The sequence below is a fragment of the Mytilus edulis genome, chromosome 14 (genome assembly GCF_963676685.1).
Source record: "Mytilus edulis chromosome 14, xbMytEdul2.2, whole genome shotgun sequence".
Lineage (NCBI taxonomy): Eukaryota > Metazoa > Mollusca > Bivalvia > Mytilida > Mytilidae > Mytilus > Mytilus edulis.
The window spans coordinates 10,592,156-10,603,274 of NC_092357.1; the positions used below are offsets into that span (position 1 = coordinate 10,592,156).

An 11,119-nucleotide genomic window follows, 5' to 3' on the forward strand; every position below is an offset into this window, starting at 1 on the left:
GAGGTGACATGCCCAGATATTCAAGCGATTTCCTGTTGGTATTTAAAACTCTGATTACACAATTACATAAAGTAAGTTCACTTCGGAGGGTATTGATCAGTTGACACGGCCGATCAGGGGGGAGGGGGTTCAGGTAAGCACGTTATTGGCTTACGTCCCTCCCCTTTTAAAATATATATATATATAAAAAATATTGTCATATGCTATTGAATATGGCAATCTATCATATTCATAAAACAAATACATAATCTGATATCGTTTTATATTAATTCGAAATCACAGAGACATTAAACTCTATTATGATATAAAAAAAATTGACGATTACGTCATGAGAAATCAGCGTAAAATGGTTCTAATAAATCCAGTCTAGTCTAACAATTTATTGAAAATGAGAGTTCGGCAGTGTCCCTGTGCTCGTTTTAGGTTTTGCGTTAATGTACATTTATACTAATAACATGTACATTTGGTATAGTGTTTTTACTTCCCAATCTTGATAGCATTTGATAGTATCATAAATTGTTTCAATATCAATTAGTGACATCATCGGACTTACATGTTGCCATCAAGTTCATGCACCATATTTAATTATGTATCGAATTATGTACCAAACTAGACAGTGCCACGGTTGCTTTAATTTAGTACTGTTGTACAACATCGTCAATTTTCCATATTCAATCATGTCTTCCACATTAAAGCCTATTGACCGAGAAAAAGAATACGTTTCCACAAAAAGAGTCTACGTTTCCGGATATAAATAACTTACTTTTCCGAGAAAATAGTAACGATTCCGGTATGTTCAGGCAACAGTAGTAATATCTTTTAAAGTCAAAAACATATGAAAGGATGCACACAAGAGCTAACAGTTCACATTATGTCAGTTGTGTTGTTGATTTGTTGTCTTGTTTACGTCTTTATCACACATTTTATAGTATGTGTACACGACTTTGATATCGTCATAAAAATCGCGCCATGCACACAATACTTCACTTTTCGTTTCATTTTTGTATTTTGACATGATTAATATAAAAATCAGAAGATGTGGAATAATTTACAAATTCGAGTATGTATAGTACATAACATAGGTGGTGTCATGATCACAAAACTCTCAAATATGTTTTACATTGATTATCAATTATATTTAACAATTTGGTTAATTAGACTTATTGACAAACTAACGCAGTTCTTTATTTGTAGCACGTTCCTTCGTTCACGTTTCCAAAAAAAGAAAAAAATGTTTCCTTCTCGCACTTTAACGGCCCTTTCCCGCAATTATTTTAAAGACAATTTCATAACAATGTATCCACATCATGAAATCGAGATGAAAAACAAATTCAATAGGTCCCGAGAAATGGGGGAAATGTTAACGTACATATTCTTATTTTTTGTTTCTTGATATAATGAATTCCCTGAACAGCATTAATGAAAAATTTTAGTTGTGTGGGAAATATTATTGGAATGTTATTTTTCTAATTTCTATTTATAGAAATGTTTGATTTTCATTCGACGCTTTACAATGTATAAGTTACCTTTTGGTCTTTAAAACGTTTTTGAATTCCGAAAACATAAACAAATATTATTCTTTTTATAAATAATCCGTTTGGGCCTGGGCCGACCGCGCGAGGGCTTAAAAGCAAGCCCAGGCCGTCCAATGTTCATGTATTGCAAGAATTATTTTACATGCGGATAATCCCTTCGTAACCCCACTTCAAGTTTCATTTGTTTTTGATGCTTTTAAACAAATAACACGCATTTTAACCAGTGACCGGTATTACAGTTTTTACTTAAGTTTCAAAGTTTATTGAGCTGTTACTTTAATTTCAAGATTTAGCAAGACTTAACTGTTTACTAAATAAATTCAACAAATGTTAACCTCATCTATCATGTCTATATCAATTTTGTTTTTTTAACCAAAAAGTGTTTTTAACTACAAGCTATTTCAAATGTCGGTGTAATTGTAAATGTTGGTTTCTTTTACCAAACATATAAGATGCATCAATTAAAACTATGTACACGATGAATAATTATCTTCCCGTTTACGTGCGTGTCGACATCAAAATAATGAGAACATCAATATACATGTAGGAATACAGAAAAAGAGGAATGGTAAATATTCAGGAATACATGTATTCTACGAATACAATAAGGACACATTTATAACAGAAATATAAATGATCATTTCACCTTTCAAATGTAATGCAATCTGTTATTGTCTATTGATTTAAAAAAAACGGACTTTCACTTCTAGGCATGTCATGAGCACTAGAAGGCCCTTCTTATTGTCTTTCCGGTTGTTTTTTTTCACAAGTATCCTTAAAAGACCATACTTTACTTATATGCCACGAGTTTTCATATCAATTAGCAGTATTTAAAACGCAAAATGTGATATAAAGCGCTATTCTATTTTTTAACAACTTAATAATATGCGCTTTTTAAATCGTGTATCATTATTCATTTTTTTGAAAATTTAGTTATATGTATTTTGCATTCATTCGTTTTTTTTAATTATGAAGCATGTTTATATTTTCAGACTAAAATTACCAATTAAGATTCACCACTTGTATAATATTATACATTCCAATATACATTTTTTTAAATATTGTTAAGCATATATACGAAACATATTGTGTATTAAAACTAACCAACAGTTAAATTTCTTTAAAAAAATCGATAACGCTCGGAACGGATTAAAAATAGATACCTGGGGATGCTGTTCTGCTTGAGTGATTTACCTTACAAAAAGGCGGACACTTTAAAGTTTAAAAGAACTTAATACCATTTTGATTTCATTAAACGGGGGCGTGGCTAATTAGTTTGACGCAGTTTAACTATATCTTAAACTAGCTTCAATGACCGCAGGGGAATCTGTTTGACTGGTAATAAAATGATTTGATATGGATTAAAAAGCATGAAACAAGATTTTTAATTTGTGTCAATCTTTATTCAATTTTCATTTATCTTTATAAATGCTGTTAATACCTGTTTGTCTGTTTAAGGAGGCTCGAGGGTATAAAAATTTCAGAAAAAAAATAAACATTTGTTTTTCATTACAAATTTTATTTATTACCTTTTGTAGTTGTTACTTTATCATATGGTACAAAAAACATTCAAAACAATTAATTCGTGTTGGCCCCAGATGACTTTTAAAATGTAAACATCATTGAAAAAGTTCCAAATTATCTCCCTTTGGTGGAAAAATGCTATTTTTTGGCTTTAAAATTGAAATATCTCTTTTAACTCATCGGTGACCTACATTTTTTAACATAATTTCGATAGATGCTGTACTTAAACTAAATCATTGTAAAATTTGAGCGATTTCTGTAATAAATTTCTTTTTTTTATATCGGTATTACCTTTATTTCTCCTATTAGTTCAACAGAAAAAAAAACACTTTTACAAAGATGTATGCTTCTATCGGAGGCAGATTGTGAGCGCAAATGAACGGTGACCCCATTTTTTTATTTTATTTTTCTATTAACTATAAGATAAAGTTCATTTATAGAAAAATATAGAGAAATCCTATATAAATGATTTAGACCCACGAACCCCCTTAAGCTAAATTCAGGTTACTAGTGTATACAACATGACCAGTCTAGAATACAAATAAAACCAGACTAGCGCTACATCTATATGAGACAGGATTTGTTTTGGTTTGCTGTGGTCGGCCACAAGCATATTATGTAGATTTCTTCATTTCCGTAGTATTTTTTTTATATACTAGTAGTTGTTATGCAGAGAAATAACATTTTTCTTTAATCCAGGTATTATTAATCTTTCGAATCTTGGTTTTTATGTAAAAAATATTCTGTTATTTTTCTTAGAAGGAGATTGAAAAAAGACGACATGAAATATTTGGAGAAATAAACAAGATGTTTCAACAAACGCCATTAGGGCAGCATTTGGTGATTAAAGATAAAATATTTGTCAACGCTAAAGACAAACATGACACAGAAATGGAGAAGATAAAAGAGGTTATCATTAGCGAATCAGAGAGGCAACCAACATGGGGTGAACTCCTTCCAAAATGCTTTATTCCTTTAGAGTTAGAATTTGCATCGCTGACCAAACGCAACATTCCGTTGATCACCCTAGACCATCTGAAGAAAATAAACTCATTGCAGCCAATTAGACCGTTGTCAGAAGATGAGTTGAAGGTATTTCTGAAATTTCAACATTCAATTGGCAAGTTACTGTACTTTGATGAACTTAAATTGGACGACCGTATTGTTTTGTCACCAACCCTTCTTATCGATGCCTTTAAATCAATTGTAACAGACAGGCAGTTTTGTAAAGGAGACAGAAACAGGGAGGAAATATGGGATGCAATGGGGATGAAAGGGGTGGTATTTAAACAAGCAATATACGAAGTTTGGAAGAGAAAGAAATATGCAAAATTCAACAAAGAAAAAGATTATCTGTTAGCTGTCATGACCCATCTGGATATATTAGTAGAACCAAAAAGATACGATTCGAGCCGAACGCGTATACCTGCCGACTTCTACTATGTTGCAAGTATGGTACGAGCTATAGATGATTCTGGATACCTTCAATCAGCCGGCATCATAAAAAGAAATATCGCTTTAGCATTTGAATCGTCATCATTGATGATACCACCTGCATTATCCTTCAGATTTATCAGTTACTGCTTATCTGTTTGGGCGGTGAAGACATACGGAGAGAACAACAAGGACATGCTGTTTCACAGGTCAGGAGTGTTCACAATTGATCCTTCCTTGGATATGTATATTCTCTGTGAAGATGACAAGATTTCTGTCCGTCTTGTTCATACCAGAACAAACACACTCATAATGAGGGATCTTGCGTCCAGTATCAATGAATGTTTAACATCTGCCTTGGAGAAAATAAGTCAACTGTATATCAGAACAAGTAGCGATCAGAATCATACCAGTGATGCATCCTTTGTGACCAGTGTATGTTGTAACTCACCAGATAAACCATGCATCTTACCATTTGAAAATCTTGCATATGTCGACAAAATCTGGACATGTCCTGCTCATGGCATTGAACACCCAATACACATTATCAAATCGTGGATTTCAGGAAATGTAAGAATCTTACCAAAATACAATATTTTATAAACTGACATATAAGATACAATCATTTTGACAATAGTGAACTACTTAATTAATGCAAACATAAAGAGATGAATAAAACAGAAGCCAGTATAATATGATGATAGCATTCGTTAACGATTTGAGCGTATATAATTACATAATGTACTTGTATGTTTATTTTCAATCAGTTAAATATACATTCCTTTATGTATGCATACTTTTCGTCTGTAAAAATGTTAATCCTGATATGTTTATATTTTGTGATATACAAATAATATTTTAAACATTTATTTATTTCAAGCATGTAATGCAGACATTTTTTTTTTTTATTTCTAGCAGGAGGAGGACGGATGTGAACCGGGGTGTCCAGGTATTGTATTATTATGAATACATCCTGTTATGTTCTTTTAAAATCTCATATAAATTCGTGGTTTAAGAGATTTTATAGTCAAACTGAATGGTTTCCTAAATGTTAATTAGTTGAATGTAATACAAAGCGCCAGTTCCTCATTTCTTTCTTCAACAATATGAATTCAATTGATATAATTGGAAAGCAAATTGGTTTGCACTTGTATTTGAAATGAATGGAGCAACCACCTTATTTTGAGGTAACACAATAACAAATCTGTGTTAGAAAATTATGATCTACGTTTCAATTGTAGTTGGACAATGGACTTTTGAAAAATAGAAACCATATCAGAGTATCATAGTAGTGTATTAATGTTTGATATTAGTTAGTCATGTACCTATAGCATTGATGATGTCATTTGATACAGGAATCGAGATTTGTCTTAGTTTGTGCATTCATTACATATTTGCTTTAACAGTCTTACGTGTGTGTAAATCTTAAGGTCATGTCTTCCCAACTGCGTCAGACGTAAAATAGTTGACAGTTTGTACAGAGAAGCGCTTCTACATATTAGTTGTAAATAAATTATTCTACCGACTTCCGATTTAAACCACCCGTAGGTGATCCTTGGCAACAAAGAATGTAAAATCAAGTAATGTAGTAATGAGTTTCATCCGTTCTTTATTGTCACTACAGAAGTTCCTGAATTCTTCATATAACTTTTAACTATTCAGTCATTTTCTCTGGTGAACGATTTTTGTTCATTTACAATTTTGTGTATACGTATTTTGTGTGAAAGTGTGTTTTTTTCATGAAAGGTTATCTATCTCATGTTCCAAGGAAGCACTCTGTAAGCAATAAAGGCAAAAGTAGTATACCTCTTTTCGAAACTCATAAATCGATAGAAAAAAACAAATCCGGGTTACAAACTATAACTGAGGGAAACGCATCAAATATAAGTGGAGAACAACGACACAACAGAAACACTAAAATATAACACACGCTAACGAACTATAACACAACAATGGCCAGTTTCAAGATTTAGTACAGCAACGCTTAGCATATTGATAAATACATACAATTAATGCGAAGTTAAATACCTTCTTTTTGATATGGCCTGGACCGGTGTTCAACATGTCACGTATAGAGAGGTATTTTAATGCAACACAGTGACATTCCAATTGTGCCTTGAGATTTTGTTAGTCGTCACTTTGTCATAAAATTAACATGTTATATTTGTGTTTGAATTATACCCAAGTGGCTCTTGATATTTCATGTACTGTTTCAGAAACAATGTTACAGTTTTTTGAAGTCACATTACTAAATCTACACTTTCCAGTCATGGTCTGTCAACTTTGAAACTTTTGCTTAGTTTACATGTTTAAGTTTGTGATTAGAACAATTTAAGATGAACTGCCAATTTTAAGTCAATGATAATAGGTATGCACATTTTTTGGAATTTACAAGTTTTATTTCCATGGTTATTATATAGCCCATCCCCTTTTCATGGTTAGTTGATTTTGAAACTTTTACATAGTTGACAAGTTAATGCTTGAAATTAGGTTTGTTTAAAATGAAAGACTTACAATAAGTCAATGATATTTAGTATTCAGCTGTATTAGCATTGGCATACCTCATTCGCATGGAGATTTGTTTGCCATGTCCCTCGTTCATGGTTCATTGACTTTGAATATCTACATGTTTGATGTTAAAGTATTACAATGTTAAGTTAAACATTTGCATCATCAAAATTACCAAAAGGTGAGACATATCTGTGTGATAACAGTTAATTATAAGGAAATACCTTCTATGCAAAAAGATCTTATCCAATTAGGTAATATATCATTATGCTGAGATTAGCTTATATACAACATGATTACTTTTACGAAGGAATAACTTTGAAAATGGAAATAGGAAATGTGTCAAAGCACAATCCCAACCATAGAGCCGAAGGCCACCAATTGGTCACTATCATATTTTAACCTATTAACCTATTATCTTTTAAAAAAGCTTAACTATATCTCAGTATGCAAACATGTATGAAGCACGTCTGGTTTATGATTATCTCTATCTTCCCTAAAATTTAAATTTGCTTTAATTACTATATAGTTAGACTCTACCATGGAAGTTTGACTTTTTTATTATTATATTTGCATTTGATACCTGCAATCCGTTATAACAGTTACAAATGAAGAGTTTTTGAAAGAGTTACCATCAGACCTACATCTACGTCGCTTGTCGTTAATGTACAGCAGCAATGACGTCAGAGAACTGGCAATACATTTAGGATTGTCGGCGACAGACGTTAATGTCACAGTTGACACAGGGGATCAAACGTTATGGAACTTTGAAGTTTTTCGACGATGCAGGGATAGCAAAGCGGTTACATTTAAAGAAATAGCAAAAGCAATAGAAGATAATGAAAAAGGAAACATGCATTCACTTTGCAAGGTAAACGACTATCACAAAACATTGACAAAAGAAGTCTGTTTCAATGTAATTACATCTGAAATTTCTTTCGCGATTGAAAATGCAGAAACATTTCATGTCATAAACCTATGTGCTTGCACCAGGTTAACACTCACACATTACAATTAACTTCTCATAATTTATCAATCAAAGATTGACAAATGGAAGTTCAAAGACAATAACGAATTCATATATCTTAAAGTCAATGGCATAACACACATGCACATGCATTTTTATGATACTGAAAAACAAACACGTGCAATGTATTTAAACTTAATCATTATTTACATACAAACAATACCAGAAGGAATAATTTGTATGTACGTATGACATGTATACATGTAACATAAAAACAGACTAACAGTGCTGCTAAATTTTTTTTATTTGAAAATAGCAAACACGGTTATCAACATAGATTTCTACTGACAACAACATCACATTTCACTTCAAGTTCAAAGCGTTGACCTAAACAGGCACAATCTATATACTACTGCGCAGGTGACCTGTAGACATGCATGCGTATGCCAGACTTAGAAATACTAAAACTATACAGTTATAAAAAGTAGCATATGCATACTATGTTAAAGTTGTACCATACGTTATGATTGATCTCTCATATATAATCATTTTATTGGCTGATCGTATATCAAATATGAATACGACCGGGTTGTTTTCTTATAAATCTGTTGCATATATGAAAACTGTTGATTTGTTTATGCTTCATACATGTTTTTTTAGTTATAATTACAGTTATTCATGTTTTACAGCTTGTGAAAGGTGACTTTATTGGTTTTGGTAAGTTTAGTGTATCAAAATAGTTATATCATATTTGTATTTGTATTAGTTATCATACTTTTGGTTGATCACACATATTTTGTACACGACACAATCCCGTCATGTTCTTCGTAAGTAACACATATATATATATATCATTAATATACCTTTCGAATACACGGGATATACCAAAAAACATTTTAAATCCATCCGTCAACGTTACGCCGACGATGGCATGGTAAGAATATGAAAAAGTAAAAGAACACTTTGTAATCTATATAGATGTGTTAGATGTCCATAAATAACTACAATATTTCCAAAAAGCATACCTAAATACATAAACTGTACCAATGAGTTTAAGGTTTCGACTAAAATAATAGTTGCTCATCATTACAGACAGGGAGCCGGAGAAGTGGGATGTAGTACCTACAGAGGAGCACATTGACAGATTAGTTCCGTTAGTTGGAAAGCAATCTATCCAATTCCTGATCGAACTTGGCATGGATTTCCATACCTGGGAGCGGATAAGCCACAAGCAAAATGAACGAGATTTGGTACGACTGAATAAGGATATTTTAGAAGAATGGAGTAACAAGTTTTGTCGCATGCACAGTCTAAAACCAACCTTGAGGACTATTGCTCAGTCATTTAGTAACATAGGCAAAAATGTTAAAATTGTGGAAAATGCCTTACTAGATTTATTTTGACTCATTTTATTCTTCCATCGTTGCATCTCTTATTTTTTACATGAGAGTGTTGATATTGAACTATTTTATAAACTAACCATATTCAAGTTGAGAGATTGAAATTATAACAAGGTAGTTGACGACACCCTTGCGAACATCATATGTACATAGTTTTAATTTGACTTATTTACAAATATCATAACATGATGAACATAGTGGGTTTTTTCTGAATGGTGTTTATATTGTTAGAAACTAGTTAGTTATGGTTCTTGTTCAGGTCTTTTTCTCAAATATTTATTACCTTTAAGCACACACATTTCCTAAATTGGTGATACAAGAAATTTTGCTTTACAAAGATGTGATTCAATTAATCCAATACATGTCAAAACAATTCTGTGTGTGTGTGTGTATATCAAACAATCAAAAGCATGTACATTAAATTAGTATGTGTTTTCTTTCTAACGTTGATAATGGACTGTTTTATTCAATAGTAGTTATTTGTGTTTGAAAGTATCCTTTAACATTTATTTCAAAGGGTTGAAAGCATTTAGACTTACTTCAAAATAGTACAAAAATGTACCCATCTAAATTGTGATATAAAACAAATGTATTTATCAAAGTTCAATGCAGTGACAACATGCTAAATTAAGTTTTTTAAATATCTAATTTAATTGTATAATGATTGATGCATTCATCTATCTTTAATACATTATTATGATTTCATAGCTCATTTATCTGTCTTAATTTGTTAAATTGTTAAAAAAAAATCATTCTTTTTCATCAGCTGCAATGCAAAATACGATTTCACCTCATTATTGATGAAAATAGAATATTATGAAACCGTAATCTAAGACATTTTACTCTTTCATGTTGTAAATCTATGCGGTCAAGTATAAAAAAAAAATGCTTTCCAAAGATTATAAGCATTTTAACAAAAAATAATAGTAATGCCTCCTATCTGATGTCATTCGTTTTAGATATTTTGATTTGATTTTTTTCATTTTAATAATGTATTTTAAATGTGCTATAATGTTTGGTAAAATGCAAAATACCAGAAGTAATGTTTTGAAACCTCATCACATCAAGGCATTTTTATCTCAGAACAACACGGATTACACCGACAACAAAATCCCACTTAATAATAATTACTTGTTTTTTAACAACCAGTAAATGTGAGTACTAAAAAATCTTTACTGTGTGTATTGAATTGTTTTTTTATGTTATAATATTATTTGTATTTATACCCTACCACGGCTGGTTTTGTTTTTCGCTAGATGTTTTTTTCTGCTTTGTATAGTTCTAGAATAAATTCAGTTATCTTCAACTGATTAGAATAGTTTGTTTTTATTTTATTATGTAAAACGCTGTCCCCTGTTAGGAGGAGAGTAAAGAGATCACAAGAATGTGAAATCCAGCAAAATTCTTTATTTGGCTGTCAAAATATAGGAGCCTGTAGGTCAGTGGCTGTCGTATTTTTGATTTCTGTCATAGTTTTATTTTCGTAAATTGATTTGCGATGCATGATAATCTTAAAAGGCCGTGTTCACACCAAACGCCATGTAGGCAAAAGTAGTATACCGCTGTTCAAAACTCGTAAATCTATGGACAAAAAACAAAATTGGGGTAACAAACTAAAACTGAGGGAAACGCTTCAAATATCAGAGGAGATCAACGACACAACATTAAAACGTAGCATACACAGAAACGGTCTAAGCATTATAGACAAAATCCGATGAGAATAACACATATAACATCATGTTTACAATTAG

At 31.5% G+C, this 11,119-nt stretch overlaps 1 protein-coding gene across 1 annotated transcript in view; it reads left to right on the forward strand.

Moving 5' to 3' along the window:
• The window catches only part of LOC139503243 (uncharacterized), a 55,894-nt gene extending 46,139 nt beyond the window's left edge, over positions 1-9,755 (forward strand). Inside the window, exons 12-16 of the mRNA XM_071293002.1 lie at positions 3,819-5,063; positions 5,412-5,442; positions 7,604-7,872; positions 8,658-8,685; positions 9,061-9,755. Coding sequence (XP_071149103.1) covers positions 3,819-5,063; positions 5,412-5,442; positions 7,604-7,872; positions 8,658-8,685; positions 9,061-9,371 — 1,884 coding nt within the window. The 3' untranslated portion in view covers positions 9,372-9,755. The remainder of the gene's footprint in view (positions 1-3,818; positions 5,064-5,411; positions 5,443-7,603; positions 7,873-8,657; positions 8,686-9,060) is intronic.
• The last annotated feature ends 1,364 nt before the right edge of the window (positions 9,756-11,119 follow it).